Below are 21,407 nucleotides of genomic sequence, written 5' to 3'. Positions count from 1 at the left end.
GTACTGCTGCAACAAAGCCTACTTAATACATAGTTGGCTTTAGTACACACACAGACACACACACACGCACACACTTCTAGGATTTTTGTCTCTATGTCCTTAAGTTAAATTGGCCTCTAATATTCTCTAATATTCTTGCACTAGCTTCTGGTTGTGGTATCTATAGCATACCAGCTTCATAAAAGTGATGGGCAGCTTTTCCTGTTATTCTACTTTCTGGAACAATTTGTGTAAGATTGTTATTATCTGTTCTTGAAATTTCAGTAATATTCACCTTTTGAAAATGGGGTCTGACTCTGGAGAAAATGAAGGGAAAGTAAAGAGTGCAACTAGAAAACCTTACCTAACCATTTTGGCATCTGTAGGCCCTGGGCAACCCCTGCATTTCCCTTCATGTATGAACCTTGCCCTAAGGCTTTCAATAGATTTTTAGTCGCTAAATTTGACACTGAGTTCCATTAACTTCTCCATCACTTTTTTGGCATTGGCAGTGAGTAAGGGACAGGTGGGGCTAGGTAGGGAGAGATGATAGGGGGCTAAGTGATCAGGCTCACAGAAAGCCCAAAAATGCAGAGCTGTAAGGAAACCAGAGATAAGGGAACACACCAGACCACCCCACGCTAGGTGTCTGAGGTGGGGGGTCTTATTTATGACAGTCTCTTGTGGTCAACAGAAAACAACCAGGCCCTAAAAAAGAAGTAAGCCATTAAAAATGTTATCACTAGTCCTTAATCAATGGTGCTGCGGGTAGAGAAGTTAAAAAGACTTCTTTTTAACCAGAAGTTCCCTGGTTAGCTTTTAATAAAAGACCAACCCTACAAGCCCTCAGAGGCAACCCTGTTGGGACCCCTCTCACTCCTGAGACCTTTTTCTGTATCCTTGCTTAATAAAACTCTATCGCTTTACTCACTCCCTTAGGCCCTCGAGATTCATTCTTCAGCTCCATGAGACAAGAACCTAGCTCTCCCGCTTCAGCAGGGGTGAAGGTGGAGGAGGGATCCATATATGATAACTCAGTTTGCCATATATGACGACTATCCCTCAAGGCTGGTTTCATGGCATGCAACGTATGCACTCATAAACATGCCCAGCTCTTAGAAGGGCTCTGTGCTTGGTTTAATGTTCTGCTGTCACCATCTTGAAATTCTTAATAATTGTAAAAATGGAGACCTGTATTTTCATTTTGTAAAAGGCTCCACACATTATATAGCTAGTCTTGCTACTCCTAAATAATTATCTATTTGAGTTTCACCTCCTTCTGCTCTTTCTACCCTGAAGTTATTACCCACGTATAACTACATTTTTTGCCTGAGATCTGGGACAGGCAGCAGCTAACCCACATATTACAGCTTGGTCTGAGGCTTTAAATTCAGCCTGACAATCCTATAGTAGGTATTACCAGTTTTCCTACTCCTCCCAAGGGAAAGTTGACATCATTTAGACCATAAACAGACAAGAAATATTTACAAAATACCATAATGAATAAAATGTGTTTTCTTATACTAAAGAGAAGCCCTTACTTTATGGAGCATTTCCATTGTCCATGATGCTGATATCTAAGAGAGATATTGTCCTCATTTTCTAAACAACTGAACTTTACATCTATCCAGATTCTCTCTGTACCAATGTCTAGCTGGCCATGGGCTAAGTTGGAAGAGCTTTGTTTTTGACCATTTGGTCATTCTTGGTTTATTTTTCTTTAAAGATTTTTATTTATTTATTTGAGAGAGAGAGAGTACGAGTGGGGAGAAGAGGCAGAATGAGAAGGAGAAGCAGACTCCCGGCAGAGCAGGGAGCCTGTTGCATGTGGGACTCAATCCCAGGACCCTGGGCTCATGACCTTAGCCAAAGGCAGATGCTTAACTGATTGAGCCACCCTGGTGCCCTGGTTGTTCTTGGTTTAAAGTCTCAATGTCTGTGTAGTTTGAGAGAATGTTCATCACCTCTGGTTTTAAAGCAGTCACCCTAATCAGTTTAACTTCAGGCTCTGCATCAGAGGTATTTCTTGTTCAGTGTCTTTTTATTTGGAACAGATACAGGAATGGATTGAGGGAAATGACTCCATGACTATTAAAGTTTGCATGTTAGTGACACAGTTATGATCTACCAATTTATCTCTTGCAGGACTTGGTCAGCCATGTCAGACATGATTTAGTAATGTATTAGGCACTGGTGTTGGGGACAGCTCTCTGAAAAACTTATTTCCTTCCCACTCTTGTGAGGGTCCCTTTGGCTTCTAATCTTTAATAATAACAACCCTCAATTGCTTCAAATTTTCATCTCTGGCCCAATATTTATTCTGCATCTCTAGTTGTTCGACTGCCACTGTAAAATGATATTCTTTCCCCTCACATTACCACTTAATGGTAATCTCTGTCAGTGTCCCCTACAACTTAGTTTCTGAACTGTTAGAGAATCATTGCAGATGTTCCTATCTATTGCTTTCAAAGTATTGCATCAGACTATGCTTATATCTGTAGATTGCCACTGCTTTTGTTAAAATTTCAATTTTATACTCTAAAGTATCTGTTTCCTTATGTAGTTATTACTTATTTCTACCCAGAGAACTTTTTTGTTTGTTCTTTTTCATTCGTTTTGTTTGTTCATTTTCCCTGAATGCCCCTCTTAAAATTTAGAGCAGCAGTATCAGATTCTTAGGGAATAGCTTTGAAAGCAACCACTTGTTTACTAAACTCTGGTGATCATTTGTCGTACAGTTTGGCTTTTTTTCTAAGACTTCAGTTTGCCTTGGAAGCACCCCTTAATCATAGCAAAAGTGAAGAATACCACAAAAATGTCTTTGTTTCCAATCCAATCATACAATAGTTATTTTATTTGTTGAGCACCTACTGTGTGCCAGACACTGTCCTAGGCACTTGGGATGTATCCCTGAACTGAACACATAAAATTCCCTCTGCCCTAGGAGAGCTTATATCCTGGCAGGGGAAGGCAAATAATGAACAGTAAGCATAATAAATAACTAAGTTATATGGTATGTTCACAGGTGATAAATGCTATGGAATAAACAGAACAGGATAAGTTGGGGATCAAAAGGGTAGGTTGAAACTTCCCCACACCTCCAGCCTTTACATTCAATGCTCTTTCTACTTCCTATCTTGAAAAAATTCTCCCCATCCTAAACTACCAATTACTATACCACTGTTTCTCTGATTCCCTTCACAGCCAACCTTTTTCAACAAGCTGTCCACACTGCTTTCACTTTCTCACTTCCAAGTCACTCGGCAGCTCAAGTTATCTAGTTTCTGCTCCCACCTCATCACTGAAACTGTTATTGCCAAAGTCACCAATGACTTCCATGTTGCCAAATCCAGCGGAAATGAATCAGAATTTTGATGCTGTTGATCAGTCCCTCCTTTTTGAAACACGCCATCCTCTTAGATTTCATTATGTTGCTCTGTAGGGGAGCAAAACTTGCCGCCCCAAAATGTGTCTATTTGGCATGTGGATTATTTTAGGCTGATTATTTTTAAGAAACCGAAAGCTCGAGACTTTTTTTTTTTTTTTGCCTTCCTGCTAACTGCCTGAAAGAATTTGGATAGAGGACCTACTCTGGGAAGGGAGCTATTAGCATAGATAACTACAGTATACTATGGACTAGGTGTGGCAGACAGGGAGGAACCTAGCAAAGTTTGTTTGTTAAAATTTCTCTCAGTATCCCATTGTTTCCGTTAGGCCCAGCAAACATTTGTTTACCAAAAATTTACTCTTTTTCTTTTTTTTTTTTTTTAAGATTTTATTATTTATTTGACGGAGAGAGAGACAGCCAGCGAGAGAGGGAACACAAGCAGAGGGAGTGGGAGAGGAAGAAGTAGGCTTCCAGCGGAGCAGGGAGCCTGATGTGGGGTTCAGTCCCAGGACCCTAGAATCAAGCCCTGAGCCAAAGGCAGACACTTAATGACTGAGCCACCCAGGCGCCCAGAAAAATGTACTCTTTTTCATCTACCTGTGAATTTTCTTCCGTTTGAAGTCCCAGACCCCTATCCCTTTTCTCCTTAGTTTTGAATGGCATATAAGCCTCAATTGCCTGCCTGCCTGTAGGCCTCAAATTCTTTATGGAGCCTCTGTATGTACATAATTAAATTTGATTTCCTCCTGTTAGTTCGTCTCATGTCAATTTAATTCTTAGACCAGCCAAAAGAATTTTGAAAGGTATAGAAAAACTTTTCCTCCCCAACAACTCTCTCGTTTATCCTCATACTTCTCAGTCTCCACTGACAGCACACCATTTCTGACCACCCCTTAAATGCTTGTGTTTTTCTGGATTCTATTCCAGTCCCTTCTTTTTTTCTTATTCTTCCTGGTTGATATCAATCATTCACTAGGACTTCAATTATCATCTATATATTGATGATTCCTAAACTTTTACACACAGCCAGACCTTTCTCCTGAGCTCCAAACCCATATATCTAACTGCCTACTAGTCATTTCTACCTGGATGTTCCACAGGCACTTCAAAAAGCCTATCCAAAAATGACTCATCTTCACCTGCCACACCTGTCCTTCTAATTGTCCCATCTCACTGAATAGGAAGAGTACCACTATCTTTCCAGTTGGTTCATCATTTAGAAACCTGAAATTTACACTCTTTGAACCTCCTCATTCCTTCCCCACACAAACTAATAACCAAGTCCTACCAATGCTACATGCCAAACAGCTCTTAGATCTATTTACTTTTATCCACAGTGCCACTACCCTTGCCCAGGACACCATATTTTCTCATCTATATTGATACAACAGTCTCATAACTGATTCTCTTGATCCCAGTGCTGCTCACTTCCAATTCTCCACACAATAGGTAGAGTGACCTCTAAGGATATAGATCTAACCATACCATTCTTGTGCTTAAAACCCTTCATTGGTTCCCTTCTGTCTACAAGATAAAACCCATTTTTAAAATGTGGGTTATAACCAAAAAAAGGAAACCAACCAAAAACCAGACTCTTAACTATAGAGAACAAACTGGTGGTTATCAGAAGGGATGGGTGAAATAGGTGAAGGGGATTAAGTGTACACTTACCTTGTGGAGCACAGGGAAATATATAAAAATGTCAAATCACTGTATTGTACACCTGAAACTAATTTAACACTGTATATTAACTATATTGGAATTAAAATTTTAAAAATGGCCTAAAAAATAAATAAATGTGGGTTATAAAGTTCTAATTGGGGCACCTAGGTAGCTCAGTCGGTTAAGTGTCCTCTTGATTTCGGCTCAGATCATGGTCTCTGGCTCTGCACTCAGCATGGAGTCTGCTTGTCCCTCTCCCTCTGCTCCTCCCCCCACGTGTGTGCTCTCTCTCTCTCTTTCTCTCAAATAAATAAATAAATCTTAAAAAAAATAAAGTTCTTTTAATCTAACACCTAAGTCGAAGTTGTTGCTATCCTGAACTTTTTGCCATATTCCAAATATTCCATGTACTTGAGCCTTCATATCTGAAACACTCCTCCCACCACACAGTGATTGCATGGGAAACACCTGTTGGTCCTTCTTACCTTCCATTTTATGCCTCTTCCTGAAGTCTGGGCTAAGTGCCCCTGCTAAATGCCCTCACAGAACTTGGTAGTCCTTCTATCATACCCTTGTTATTACTTCTTTATCTGGTTTCCTCTCCAGCTGGGCTCTGAGTTCCATGAGGGAAAGGCCAACTTTATCTTGATTGTGACTACATCCCCAGCACATAGAAAATGCATTACCCATAGCAGAGGCTTAATCAATGCTTGTTGAATGAAAGAGCAACAAGCCTAGGTAAACTTGAGTCCTATACATCTAAAAAGAAGAAAGTGAATATTAAAGAAAAGACAACTTTTTAAAAATCAATTAATGTATGTCACAGAACACAATTGTTTTTGTTTTTGTTTTTTTTTAAAAACATAAGCTAACAGCAGTGTTCAGATCTTGGTAGTAGGATTATGGATGATTTTTTTTCTTTCTTCTACAGAGCTTTATTTACCAAATTTTCTATAATGAGTGTGCCTTTTATGGTGGAAAAAATAATGTTATAAATTATAAAATAAAAAGAAGAACCCTACTACAAAATATTGTTACCTCTTTTCTTCAAAATAAACACAGTATCATATACAGTGAAATATGATCACTGGGTTCCACCCCCCCAACCACTTTGCTGGAAGGTGAAAAACAACAAGAAATCTCTGCCTTATTTAACCCCAACAGAAGTATATGTTGATAACATAACCGAAGTTGCAAAAATCACACTACTACCTAGGACTGAAATGCCACCAGTGCTTTTCATACGTTTTTTAAAATTCTGTAGTAACTGTTTTTAATAAGAAGAATTCAGATCCTGGTTTGATGCACAGAAACAGAACTATCAACTTTATTTTATATTTGGAAGTAAACATGACAAAAATAAGAACGAATTTTTGTCCTTCTAAAATGTTCCATCAGGTTTAGATGACTGGGACAGTCTCCTCTGCTCTGAATGGTTTGTGTTCTTCTCAGTGGGAAAATAATGCTACAGGAGAAAAGTAAAACAAAGTTAAACAACTTGAAAGGACTAGTATACATACATCACACTTTGTTAGAAAAGGAAACGACTGCAACAAAGTTTTCAAACTCTATATATTCAATGCTATGTTTAACTTGTATATTTTCAGTTTGCCAGTGTACCATCTTATGTTACTGTGAAGCATAAAGACAAAATACACTGTGGCAAATACAATCACAATTTCTGAATAACAAGGTGAACATCCATGACCCAGTACATGACCCAGAGAAACTGTATTGTTAGTCTATTTATAATGTCATATATGTGTGTCTGTGTGTGCATACATATGCATATGTATGTACTTCATTAAACTTATACAAAGCAATAATATATAGGTATGTATATACATGTATGATTATATATATATTTATGTATTACCTTACATAAATATATACATACATATATATAATACCTATATATATAATACATATATATAATAATAAAACACATATATATACATATACATATATATATATATAATAATATAATACATATATATATAAAATATATAAGGATTTTGTTTCTTCTGAGATAAGTCACATTTCCTGTTCATCTAGTCCAAACTTCTCATTCTGCAGCTTGGTGAACTGAAGCCCAGGAAAGTTAAGGGAACTGCCCAAGCTCCCACTGTACATAATGGCAGAACTGAGACTAAAGACAGAGTCTCCTGACACTAAGATCAGTGGTCTGTTATTCCACTCCTCTGCTTCTCTGTAACTGAGGCTAGAAATTAACAATTTAAATTCGAGTATTGCATTGCAATTGTCAAAGCATTTTCACATATATTGTTTAAGCTACACAAAAAATTTCAGCTGATGGTATCAAGCTGCTGAAAGGTTAACTCACTTGTCCAAGAAAATGCCACAAGTTAATGGCCTGAGTCTCCTGATCACCCCCCGCCCAGTCCAATACTCTATTCCCTGATACCTCTTTTCTCACTGACCATTTTATTCTTAGTTGGCTCTTCATAATTACCATGAGAGAAGGAAACCCAGGCCAAGCCTAGGAGATCTGTAAGCCTAAGGGCCAGGTAGTCCCTGCTGTATAATTCTGGGATACCTCAACCACTCATAATACTGAATTATTTAAGTTTGGGGAACAGGTAGCTGAAACTAACAGCTGGGACCCAGGATTTGATTGCGGATCTCTCAGATTCCTGAAGCTACCCTCCTTCCCCTGGATATTTGGCATGGTCAATGCATATGGGGAACTATAGCCATTGTTATTTAGCATGGGTGTCTTTCATGGACCCATAGAGTCAGAACAGGCAGATCCCACTTATTTCTTCTAAAGAGCTGAACTATGAATACCAAACAATGTGGTACCCAAACAACTTTGTTCATTTCTTGTCCACCTTCCTAGAATCCAAATATCCCTAGTGATAATACTGTTTCAGAAGCTGATACTACTGTAGTCCAAGCATTTGTGGGGTAAAAACAAACAAACAAACAAACAAACAAAACACATCAATTGCACCAAGATGGTGGTAACAAGAATCAAATATTAAATACTTCAATTTTATATCCTACTGCTAATTACCTTTGGTCTCCTGTTCTTTTTCATCACCTACACCTTCCTTGTCTTCTACTGCTCTCCCTAACATTTGAGCATCCCTCTTTATTTTCTTTCTTTGTTTCTTCAAACCCTTTAAAATTCTGTTGACTTTCCTTCGTAAAGGATTGGCCCATTTGCTGTAATATTAAAATTTCAAAGTGAATCCTTATTTCTCAACAGTGATTGTGAACAATAACAATTATGGGTTATAAAAAAATGATAGGTTATAAGGAAAAGGCTATTTACCCACATAACTCTTTACACATTCCCACCTGATTGTTTAATTCATCAAATTTAACAAATCTGATAGAAAATATTGCACTTGGCTCATTCATATTTATCACTGTAACCATTACTATTACTCTACATAGTGTCATTTTGATCACTTGATCGTCTTCCATAATAGGAATGCTGTCATACTCCCCTCTGCTGACATCGATGTTACTCACCCTTCAAGATCTGGCTTATATATTATTTGCCTAGGAAACCTTCCCTTTTACTTCTAGCTTATAGAGATTCTTCCATCCTATTAATTTCAAAACTAAATGGTAATAGTTCACATTACATTATCATCTATAATTTTACAAGCTTGCACTTTCACTGACTATTGCTATCATTTGGTATTCAATCTTGTACTTCCTTGCATTTGTGTGGATAGTCGGGGTTGGGGGTGCTTGAGAGCCTATCACAGGCTAAGAACTTGGCCAGGTGCTTTACATACTTTATCTCACTTAATCCTCACAATAACCCTATAAGGTGGATATTGTGTTTTCTGTTCTGCAAATAATTAAGCTGGGGTTTAGAGAAGTAAGATAACTCACCCAAGGTCATACATAGATAGTAAATGGAGATGCTAGCATTTGAACCAATGTCTGTTTGACTCTAAAATACAGCCTCTTTCCCTTAGACCACACTGCAGCATTAGCAAATAATGACTAATAACAAGTATGACAGACGTCCCATGTGCCAAGGCCTTATATAAGCACTTCATGTGCACGACCTTACTCAATTTTCATGATGACTTGATGAGGCAGGTTCTTTTTCTATCATTTCCATTTCTCAGATGGGGAAACTGAGGCACTGAGGAGGAAAGCAACTTGCCTGAGGTCACCAGACTACTCAGCAATGGTGCCAGGTTTCAAATCCAGACCTGCCTAATCCAAAGAGCAATCTCTCACTCACTATGCAAACCTGTCCCCTTTTCCCCTCAGAGCTTGGAAATAACTTCAGGCTAGAGCCTTACCTTGTAACTTTATATACTCCACAGAGACTTGTACCCAATGAGGGTTCAGGAAATGTTAGCTGATATTTATTTTTATAAGAGGTTTCACTTTCTTTTTTTTTTATTTTAATGTTTTTTTATTATATAATGTTAGTCACCATACAGTACATCCCTGGTTTCTGGTGTAAAGTTCGATGATTCATTAGTTGCGTATAACACCCAGTGCACCATGCAATACGTGCCCTCCCTACTACCCGTCACCAGTCTATCCTATTCCCCCACCCCCCTCCCCTCTGAAGCCCTCAGTTTGTTTCTCATAGTCCATAGTCTCTCATGCTTCATTCCCCCTACTTTCTTTTTTTAAAAGATTTTCTTTTTAAGTAATCTCTACACCCACGATGGGGCTTGAACTTACAACGCCAAGATCAAGAGTTGCATGCTCTAAGCACTGAGCAAGCCAAGTGCCCCAAGATCTTTCACTTTCTAAAGACCTAAGCACAAGCCAAGGAGAAAAACTAGAAATGCTCAAAGCAAAGGTAAGGACGGAAACCCAAAAGAGAAAGGAAAATTTCCATATGACATTATGAAGAGGCAATGACAGATACATAGGCCTATCCTCAGCACAAAGCTAGGTAGTGTACAGAAGAGGACACCTGGCTCCTGACAGTGCTACTTAGCTATACAGAGCAACCAGGTTCTTAGCATGTGGGGCCCAGAGATTGATAAGCCTGCCTTTGAAATGATGACTTTGAAAGTAATACTCACTTTTCTCCCCTCAAATTGCATTACTGAGTTGTCACTGAGCTCCACTAGGTAAGACATACGTGGAGCAAATAAATACTTTTTCCTCAATTAATCATTAAAAAAGTCTCCAGGTATAAATGAAATAGTGGGTGAAGGCCAAAAATATATTTGTGATTTACCTACAGCCTCTTTATGTTTTAGTGCTATTAACTTCAGTCTCAAAAAAAATAATAACTGAAACAACTACATAGTTCTCAGTCTCTTGGGGCCAGATGTGGTTCAGAATGCAGAATATTTTGGGTTTTAGAAAACTAATATGACATGATATACTGAATATTACATGACACTCCCATAAGGCCTGGAGCAACATCTCATTATCAAACACAGTAATATTTCTATAACAAAATATATGATTATTACTCTAAACATTAAATAATGCTAGAAAATGTCTCAGGTCAGGTCAGCTCATGTTTTGCTACCAAATGAGTTAGGAAAAAAGCTTTGGGTTTGTAGAAGTTTTTGAACTTCAGAATTTTAGATAAGAAATTGGGGACTTATACTTTTTTCTAATGTTGTGACTTCAAAATATTTTATTTCACATAATTAAAATGACTATGTTTTCTTTATCCATAGATTTTACTTTAAATTTAATGGAGTACATTTGACCTTAATCGACAAAGAAAAATGAAATATGGCCTTATTTTGAAATGCACTGCACTAGTCTAGGTTGCAGAAAACTAGGTTTTAGGTTCAGCCTTAAAATTTATTACTAAGATCCAAAGTTAGATATTCTACTCACTATCTAATGAGAATACCCAAGAGGGAAAGTAGGTAGGGGTGAAATGATTTGTCCAGAGTCCTAGAGGAGATTTTCTTCTTCTTCTTCTTCTTTTTTTAAGATTTTATTTATGTATTTGACAGAGAGAGACAGCCAGTGAGAGAGGGAACACAAGCAGGGGGAGTGGGAGAGGAAGAAGCAGGCTCCCAGCGGAGCAGGGAGCCTGATGCGGGGCTCGATCCCAGGACCCTGGGATCACGCCCTGAGCCGAAGGCAGATGCTTAACAGCTGAGACACCCAGGCGCCCCTGATTTTCTTCTTTTTATGTAAAATATCATATTGTTACCAGCATACTCATACTTGAAATGTACAGATCAACTTATCTCATACTCATTCACTCACTGACACATTTGCTCATTTATGGAATAAACACCATTCTAAATGCTAAAGACATAAAGATGAATAATATATGCATCCTGCCCTCAAGAAGCTTGAAATTTAGAAGGGAAGGCAGATATATAAGCTGATAATTATATCACATTGAGATAGTTCAAACACAGGTAAGCCGAGATTGGTAGGAGACAAAAAGGAAGAAGCCTGACCCAGTCTGGGCCGGAGGTTTGGCGTAAGCTTCCTGGAGGAGGTGACATCTAAGCTGAGGCTTGCATCCAGAGTGGGGTGAGCCAGATAAAGAAGAGTGGAGATGGGAAGATGTATAAAAGCATGTCAAACAGTGGGTGGTACACTGTGTGAAAAGATCAGAGTGGCAAAGAAGTATGTTGTTCGTAAATATCAAGTAGAGTGGTATGGCTGGAAACACTAATTGGCTCACTGGGAATTTCTTGTGATACAGATCTATACGGTTGTGAGACTTTTTTTCTCTAAGAATCCCAGGAACCTATAGATCTAGGAGCAGAGCAGTAGTGTGGATTCAATTTCAATGAAACAAAGGAGCTGGAAAGAATGGATTCATGTATCAGATAATAGGATCCAGGCTGGATAAAGAAATCAGATAATATTAAAAGACAGAAAACAGAAGATAGGGGAAAACAGAGTTAAAAAGGCTAGTGGTCCCAATAAGAACAGGTGTAGCAAGAGTAAAAGAAAGGAAAAACAGAGAGGACAAACAAAGCACCTATGGTCAAAGAGCGTAGTTTGAGATTTGAAGTTTAAGATTTCAGAGACTCAGAGGTTCAATTTTTGATGAATGACAAGATTCAGGATATGGGCATGAATGTGGGTGGTCAATACAGAATACAGGAGAGATTCTTCAGAATTGAGCGCATCAGGGAACTCTGAAGCTATGGGCTTAGATGGCTCATAACATAGATAGTGAGGCTGCCCAAGGAGATGACCAGATGGAGAAAAACACAATACCTAGCAAATGCCCATAGGAGCTCAATAAATATTTGCAGAAAGAATGAATGTATAAAGGATTGAACTGGAGAGTCTAGTGTAGTTCCAAATGGGCTATGTACCAGATTCATTTGGGGTGCTTTAGAAAATACACATTTGAGGTCCAAATCCCAGACTTACTAAATCAGAATCTCTTGGGTATAGTCTAGGAATCTATATTATTAAATATTCCCAAGGTTACTTCCATACAAGTCATCTACAGACTAGTGCATGATAAATACTGGTCTAGTAGGTTGATTTTTCCATGTTTCTTAACAAACTCTAATTCATTAATATAAATGTAAATTCTTTAAGATAGCTAAAGAACATAACATTGATCTTATAGATAAAAAAATTATCAATTTAACTTACTATTTGCAATATCAAAAAGATAGAGAATCCACCAAAAAGGCTGACTAGATTATTTCAATCATTATTTATTGAGTTGCATACCACATGGTCTAGAGACCTGTGGTTCTCAAACCTGGGTGTACATGAGAATGAATTGTTGGGCTTGTTAAAACACAAATTGTTGGGCTTTAAACCCAGAGTTCTGATTCAGTAGATCTGGGGTAGGCCCTGAGAACATGTATTTCTGATATGCTCCCAGGGGATGATGATGATACTAGTGCAGGGACCCCATTTGGGGAACCACAGCTCTACACTCAGAGAAGTATAAAGTTTGCCCCTTTGTCCTCACAGAAGTTACAATTTAGCCAGAGAAAGAAAACTAATAACAGGAGACAACGGATAATTATGTGTTATACTATGTGGTTAAAAACACAAGTGCAGTGAAAGGCTCCAAGAAAAAGAAAACGTTGGGATCTGGAGCAGTTGCAGAACATTTTGTGGACGAATTGGGGCAGTTGCAATAGGAAGGTAAGAAAGAATTTAAATTAGTGAAGAGGATGAAGAACAATCACAAAATTTGGGAGCAACATGGGCAAAAGAACAGAGGCAAGAATAAAGCCTGGGGTATGCCAAGAAAAGTAAAGATAGTTCCCTGGATGGAACACAAGATACATGGTGAGTTATAAGAACTGTTACTGGAGTTACAGAATGAATCTAACAGATAACTTTGAAAGCCACAGTCTTTTGAGTGGACTTGAAGTAACAAGATGCCATTGTGTTTTTATCTACATTTCTTTTCTTCCTATTTTCTATGGTAGAAAAAGCAAGGAACTCAGAAAATAGATCGTAATCCTTGCTCTATCACTATGTAATCTTGAGCAAGAGACCAAACCCTCCTGCACCTCTGTTTTGAAGGTCATATAAGACAATGTATGTGAAAACTTCACATAAACTGGAAAAGGTAAAACATGCTAATTGTTTTTACCTGTACCTTTTTTATGGAGTGTGACTTTTTACTTTGGGTATTTGTATATATCCCTTATTAGACTATGGTGTCCCTTGAGAGCAGAGCATGATCTGAATCACCTCTTTGTTCTTCACGCTACCAAACACAAGGTCTGGAATCCAGATATTCTTGAATGCATTAGAAGTTCTTGAATAATACAATGAAATGAAATAATACTATCTTTGGAAGATTAATCTGGCAGGACATTCCAGGATGGATTAGAAGGAGCATAGATTAGGAATCCAGGTATATGTCCAAATTGGCTTGGTAAGCATCCTTACTAATGCCCTCCTTCTTAAGGGCACAGCCATATATTCCTATAAAGGTGCCAGGAAACTTCTCCAGCACTCAACTCCTAGCCATCTTCCAAACCCCAGTTGCAGTCCCAAACTAGTTATAGTCTCTCTTGTACAAACTCTTTGGATTAAACACCTCATTCCAATGCCCTCCACAGTTCTCAATCCTTTCTTTGCCCTTGGATGCTTGCTAGCCTTGTGTTATGGGACTGAATGCTTGTGTCCCTGAAACTCATATATTTAAGCCCTAACTTCCAGTGTGGTTATATTTGCAGATTGGGGGCTCTAGTAATTAAGGAAGTAATTAAGTTTAAATGAGGTCATAAGGGTGGGGCCCCAATCAGTAAAATGAATGTCATTACAAAAACTAATTTTTCAGTTATTTACTTATTTATTTTTAAGAGATTTTATTTATTTATTTGAGAGAGAGAGAGCACACAAGCAGGGGGAGGGGCAGAAGGAGAGGGAGAAGCAGAATCCCCACTGAGCAGGGAGCCAGACCAGGGCTCCATCCCAGGACCCTGAGATCATGACCTGAGCTAAAGGCAGACACTTAACCAACTGAGCCACCCAAGTGCTCCAATTTTTCAGTTTTTTAAACTAAAAACCAGAGATCTTACTCTTTCTCTCTCTCCCCCTTCTCTTATGCATCAAGGATAGGCCATGTGAGTACACAGTGAGAATATGGCCATCTGCAGGAAGAGAGTCCTCACCAGAAACCAAATCACCTGACATCGTGATCATGGACTTCTAGCCTGCAGAACTGTGAGAAAAAAATGGGTATTGTTTAAAGCCCCTGTTCTCTGGTGTTTTGCTATGGCAGCCCTAGAAGACTAATACACCTTAGCTCCTTTTTGCTCCTCTCCCAAAACCACCTACCCGGGACAGAAGTTGACAGCATACAAGACCTGGACCAAGCTGTAACAACAAATAAATTTGAGAAGAGGCAAATTCCAGAATCATTCTAAAGGAAAGCAAAAAATGACAGTGGACTAAGAGACTAGATTACATACTGAAAATAAAGGAAAGTAAATAGTCACAAACGACTCCAAGGTTTCTAGTCTGGGAGACTAAACAAATCACTGATAGAAATGGACAGGTGTCAAGGGGAGATGATTTGAGAGGAAAAAAAGGTAAGTTCAGTTTTCCACATGTTGCATTTAAGGTGCTAACAGAACATCTAATTCATGAGGGCAATTAGAAATGTGGAAGAGATAGAGGTAAGGATTTCAGGATTCAGATTTTTTAAAAAAGATTTATTTATTTATTTGAGAGAGAGAGATTGGGAGAGAGAGCACAAGCTGGGGGAGGGGTAAAGGAAGAGGGGGAAACTGACTCCCTGCTGAGCTGGGAGCTGGATGTGGGGGCTTAATCCCAGGACCCTGGGATTAGGACCTGAGCTAAAGGCAGATGCTTAACTGACTGAAACGCTCAGGCACCCCCCAGGATTCAGATTTAAAAGAGTCATTCACCCAGAGAAACCCAGAATGGGTTATGATCAGAAAGGAACTTAGAAATTATCTAACTCAATTCTCTACTCTAATTTTAAGAGAAAACCAGTACCAAAGAAGTTAAGCTCACTATAAAACTGGTAGAAAAGGCAGAACTAGAACACAGATCTTTTCAAATGTTCTTTCTGATACATACTTGTAATATTCTCTGGTAGATGAGAAAAAGACTTTGGGGAACAACCACAGTTGGGAGAACAAAGAAAAGCAAACTGAGATGGATCAGAATGGTAAGGGGACAATGAAATCCAAGGAAGGAAAGTTGCAAAAAAGGAGCAGTCAACAGTGTACTACTATGTGACAAAAAGGTCAAATTGGATGGAATTGAGAAAAGGCCACTGTATTCTGCAATGAGGTTATTAGTTACTTGGCAACAAAATATTCTTTTTAATAGTACCTACTATTTCAGAATTCTCTAAAATGCTGCCCTTGGAGTCCTTGCAATGGGAACACCTCAGACATATAAGCTGCATATAATGAGATTCTCTTATTATTTCAGTAACTAAATTACCTTGAACAGGGTCCAAGAAGAACTGGCTTTATGTGAGTTTCAAATCTATACTGACTCATGATAGAGCAGGGTTCCAATTTGCTCACATTCTCATCTGATCATATTTTATCAAAGTTCTTAGAGACTAGCCATACTTTCAAAATTTATAGACTTTATTTCCTTTCTCTGAATTCATATGTATATAATCCAGGAACTTCAAACCTTTCAGCAGTTGGCTAATTACTGCATAAAGCTTTTCAAAATAACATTACTAATTATATTGTACAGTATAATGAAACACACAAACATGGGGATTTGAAAATGTAAATGCCTATTTTTAAAATTCAATGGGTGATGATTTTTAGGCAATTTTTGACACATTTATTCCCAATTCTTTACCTCCCATTCTAAGAAACGAAGTGGTATTAAGACTATCTGCATAATGAAAACCACATTATAATACAGAGAATCACGCAGCAGGATTTGTCTAAATGTAGAAATTTTCAGTAACAGCCATCTGGCAAGTAGCAACATTCAAAGTGTATGGGGGATGTGCTATTTACATCATCTGTGTATCAGATGATCTACAATCTTAAAAAAATGGCTTTTTATTAGTTGAAAGAAAACATAGTTTTGTCATTTGCAGACTGAGTTCTGAATTTTTGCTTAATTCAAAGTTGCAAATTCAATCTGATAGGAAGAAAAAAAACAAGCAAATGCACTCCATCTGAGTCTAATAGGCATAGTATTATAATGTTTGAATTTTCCACCTTACCAAAGCTATGTACATACACAAGTATCATATCACTGTATGATACACAGATGTTCAACTGGCCTATGCAGAGAGATTAAACCTTATCTAAAAACAGATAAAGCTTAGAAACTCAATTTGGCACTTGAGACTACTATTATTGGCACTCCATTACTGTAACGGAAACAATTCAGCCACCACTCTTCTCCTCTCTTCACTACAGCCCCCCTCCCCTGCTTCCTTTTGTCCTCATCCACCTGATCTTTTCCTTCCTTCATCTCTATATAAGTCTTAAGCCTGCCAGTGACACTTAAACCTAATGAGGCTTCTGATCCCTATTAATGAGAATAAAAATAGATCTTACATAACCTTGAAGATGTAATGAATTTCAAAACTCATCTTATATGCAAGTTTAATAAGGCTATTAGCCACAAATTCTTAGAAAGCTTTTCACTAATGCTCTCTGCTCCCTTTTGTATATGTGCAACCAGCTCAAGCTGTTTTGAGTTCTCTGCGTACCTGGTTCGAACCACACCTGAACTCAAGCCAAGTAGAAGTAAACTAGAGATTCCATTATAGATTACTCCAGGGGCAAAGTTCAGCCACCTCTGCTTACAAATCATGAGCAGTTAAGGGGTTTATAGTGAGAAGACTCCATCTGGATGTAATGAATTCTGTGGGAGCCCCACCTCCAACCTAAATCTTGTCCTCCCTTCAAAACTCAGCTCAAATAGCACCTCCACTGTGGAGCCCACTCTGCTCTCCCCAACTCATCCTGATCCCCACTGCCTCAGAACTTTGACAAGTTATTGCCACCACTCTTTTAGTCCTTAATTATATTCCATCTTATACTGTTATTTAACATGTCATGCTTGGGACTTATTTTAAGGTAAATTTAAGCTCCTTGAAAGTAGGGCCTATGTCTTAGACATTTTTGAATCTTTCCTAGAACAAGCAGTGATTAAATATGGTCAACTAAGGAAAGCATGAATTAGGCACCAAAAGAATGAAATATATTTGGCTCTGGAAAGTGATTATTCTCTTCCCCCAAACTTCTTTCATTTCTCCCACCTGCTCATATTACTTCTCATTTTTACTCCCTCCAACTCTTGCCAGTTGTGAGCTCCCAAGCCAATCTGTAAATAAAACTCACTGTCCAAATTGCAGGAGCTGGGGAGTGTCAAAACATCACTTGTTTTGCCTTACAACTAAAGGCCGAGAGGGGAGAGGTACAACATCTGAAGGTATGTATATTTAATGTATAGGACAGGATCCAGCAGGAGAAGGAGCTTAAGAGTATCTTCCAATGCCTCAAGAGTTCTTCCAACAAATAGGTCCAGATCATGTTACTGCAGATCTGCTTTTGGCTTTTAGCCCCTCTGATTCAGACAAACAATTGTTTGGCTACTTTCTTTTCTTTTTAAAACCACTACATATTGATTTTGCTGCTGCATCTATTTCCCTTTTATGTGGTCATTTATTTTACCTACTGTAATATTTTATCTATCTCTTTATTCTTTGAAATGAAGAACAGGAAGTGAGTTAAGGGGATAGTTCTAAAGAGATATCTTGACCCCAAAAAGGCAGAGGGGTGGTTAGCAGGCTTTGGCTTCCATTTAATCTCCTTGTTTGGTATCAAGGATAGGATCTTTATTCTAACACAATTATTCCCCTTCCTCTAAAATCAGCTTACCAGAAAAAACTTGACAGTGCCACATCCACCCTCAAACATCCATTGTTCCTGGAAATTAAGCTAAGCAGCAAGCTGCTAATAAGCACATACTCTGGGGTTGCAACAAACAACCCAGAATGTCTGAAGGAACATAACACTCTTACACAAAATCATAAAATAAATTTAAAAAATAAACAAGTAAATAAATAAATCATAGTAAACCAAAATTTCTGGTGTTCAATAAATATACTATTCACATTGTTGAAGTCTCTCAAGCAGTTTATACTACGTAGAAAGAAGAAAATACGTTCTTATCAAGAATAATTCTTTGAATTTCATTTTAAAGAAAAATCCAGTGTGCTTGAATATCCCCAATAAATTCCTTGGCAGAGACACAATAGAAGGGCCATAATGAAATTATTATACCAGGCCTATTATACCAGACACTCTAAAATGAATAGCATAATCCTAGCCACCATTTTCTAGCAAATATTATTTCATTTTTATTCATGGGTTATCTTTTAATTGAAATCAAACTTTGAAGAAGGAATGGTCAAAAATTCCACTCCTATTCCCAATCATCTGTGGAAACAAAGAAAATGAGAGAGGCCTAAGGATTATACACTCAGTATAGGAAACTAAGTGAAAACTGAGAGAAGAACTGACTGTCAGCAAACTGGAGGAGTTGAAAGGCTGTGACTCCACTGTGTCTTCAAAATGGTCTGAGAAAATTATGTAAGCAATGAGAAAGTTTAAATTACTGTTAGACTGCCTTCCAGGCTAGCCAATGCCATCTACTATATTTCTTTATTCGTTCAACCATTCATTTATTCAACAAAAATATATTAAGCACCTTAATATATGAGGCACTCTGCTATGGACTGAAAATACAGTGATGAATATGACATATTCATCAAACTCAAGGAAAAGGCACAAAAAAGAAAAAAAAAGACATGATGATCTTTATGGAAAATAAGGTAACTTGTGTATAGTGTCACTCTTCCAGTGAAATCTAAACAATTTTTTGGTACCTCAAATACCACTTTCTCATTAACTCAAATAAAAACATTAAAGATGCTTAATCTTCAACAGGTGCCTTTTTCTTGTTTTCTTTTTTTAAAGACTTATCCATTCGTTTGAGAGAGAGCGCATACATGCGAGCAGGGGTGGGATGGGGGTGGTGAGGGACAGAGGGAGAGCAGCAGACTCTCCACTGAGCACGGAGCCCGATGCAGGGCTTGATCTCACAACCCTGAGATCATGACCTGAGCAGAAATCAAGAGTCGGACAACCGGCTGAGCCACCCAAACACCCGAGGTACCCTTTCTTTCTCTTGAGAACTGAAGGAAATACTTACTCTCAGGGTTGTGCTAATGCCGACTCTGCACTTGCACAAACCTCAGAGTGAGTGCCTCCTTAAATTTTGTGTTCCAACTGCCTCACTCACCCTGTCCCTGCTCTCTATCTCCACATCCACTGTTCCGCTGGTAGGGAGCTATTTTTTTTTAAACTTAGAAGCATTGTGCCAATAGGCCACTGGGATTTTTTATAAGATGCTAAGAAGAAATCTGATACAAATTGGCTTGAAGACAGACCAAGGCTTTTAAGACCCAATAGTAGATGACCGGCTACTAGATGGAGACAACAGTTCTGGGAACTCTTCTGACTTGCAGTTAATAACCACTTCCACTCACACACTCCCAGCTCACTGATGTATTTTCCCTTCCAACTGTCTGATGAGGGAATGTACAGACTATGCAGGAGAATGTCTAAATTTATGGAAAAATAAAATAACATGCATTTAAGAATATTATGGTAACTCTATTTTAGGTTTTTCCTAAGCTACCTTCTTTTAAACAAAAGGGATCCAAACATAATCCCTGTGTTTCTAGTGCATATGAAAAATGTGTCTACACAGAAATATCCAAATACACTCAGCAATCAGCAAATAAAAGTTTATGTTTGCCTACCTCCTCCGGCAAAGAGAGCAGCAATAAATGGGCAGACATCCCAGGATGATTATGCTGATCACACCAAGCCCAAACATCCGGAACATCTGTGTAGGCTCTGTTGGTTTAATTATATCCTGTTACTTTTATGACTTAAGCAAGAAAGCAAATCTGAGCTCCTTCATAAAGTTTTTATAAAAAAAAAACCTACCAGTGAATAAAGCAAAATAAGGAGGTATTCTTAAATGACAGGTGAATATCTTTGCTACTCTATCAGTAGCAGGAGTTTATGAAATGTTCTTGAAATACAACTAAACACTACACTTGAAATACATGCCTCCCAAAGGAAGCCTTAACAAAGTGATTCTACTGTTTTTGTTAACAGACTATTATGATTCATACTATATATTTCTTTCTATGGCCTAAGTGTGTTTTTTTCCCTTGGCCATATGTTATACATCTTCAAGCACTCAAGGAGTGAATTAATCTATGAATAGTTAACTTGTTAAAGGAATGGCTTCTTAAATGTTTACTTCCAAGTTATAAAACATTAAACAAGAAATCAAGAATTTGCAGGTAAATAAGCATATTTTATTCTTTTATAAGATTTTATTTATTTATTTATTTATTTTAGAGAGAGACTAGGGGAAGGGGCAGAGGGAGTGAGACAAACAGACTCCACGCTGAGTGTAGAGCCTGTTGCAGGGCTTGATCTCACAACCTTGAGATGAGGACCTGAGCTGAAACCAAGAGTTGGACACTCAACCAACTAAGCCACCTAGGTGCTCCAAGCATATTTTATTCTTATATTCATTTGGAAATGCATTCTAATATGATTGGGGAATTAAAAGTCACAGTTCAATTTTTCCCTCTACGAAGACCAAGTGTCTCTTCACGCATAATATAAAGACTAAACTGATGAATGAATTATAAACACCATGTGACAGCGTTGAAATTGTAATACTATATTCATGATCAGGTTTCAGATTCCATTATTAATACTAGATGTTCAACAAAGAGTTGTAAATTGAATAGGGGCTGTATTAACCTAAGACATTGTTTTGCATGCATACTTTTTGTAGTATTTGTTAGTGTTTAATCATACCTAGTATGTCCATCATGGGACCAACTGGTAATATGTCCCCATTATCCAAATGCAGGAGC

General features: G+C 38.1%; 1 protein-coding gene across 1 annotated transcript in view; it reads right to left on the bottom strand.

Moving 5' to 3' along the window:
• Positions 1-6,361: 6,361 nt before the first annotated feature.
• The window catches only part of FMR1NB (FMR1 neighbor), a 32,098-nt gene continuing 17,052 nt past the window's right edge, over positions 6,362-21,407 (bottom strand). Inside the window, exons 4-5 of the mRNA XM_040643597.1 lie at positions 20,265-20,361; positions 6,362-6,494 (exon numbers count right to left, since the gene is read on the bottom strand). Coding sequence (XP_040499531.1) covers positions 6,362-6,494; positions 20,265-20,361 — 230 coding nt within the window. The remainder of the gene's footprint in view (positions 6,495-20,264; positions 20,362-21,407) is intronic.

This window comes from Ursus maritimus (genome assembly GCF_017311325.1).
Source record: "Ursus maritimus isolate PB19 chromosome X unlocalized genomic scaffold, ASM1731132v1 scaffold_X1, whole genome shotgun sequence".
NCBI lineage: Eukaryota > Metazoa > Chordata > Mammalia > Carnivora > Ursidae > Ursus > Ursus maritimus.
Note: the sequence above shows the minus strand (reverse complement) of the source record. Positions and strands in the feature narration are given on the sequence as shown.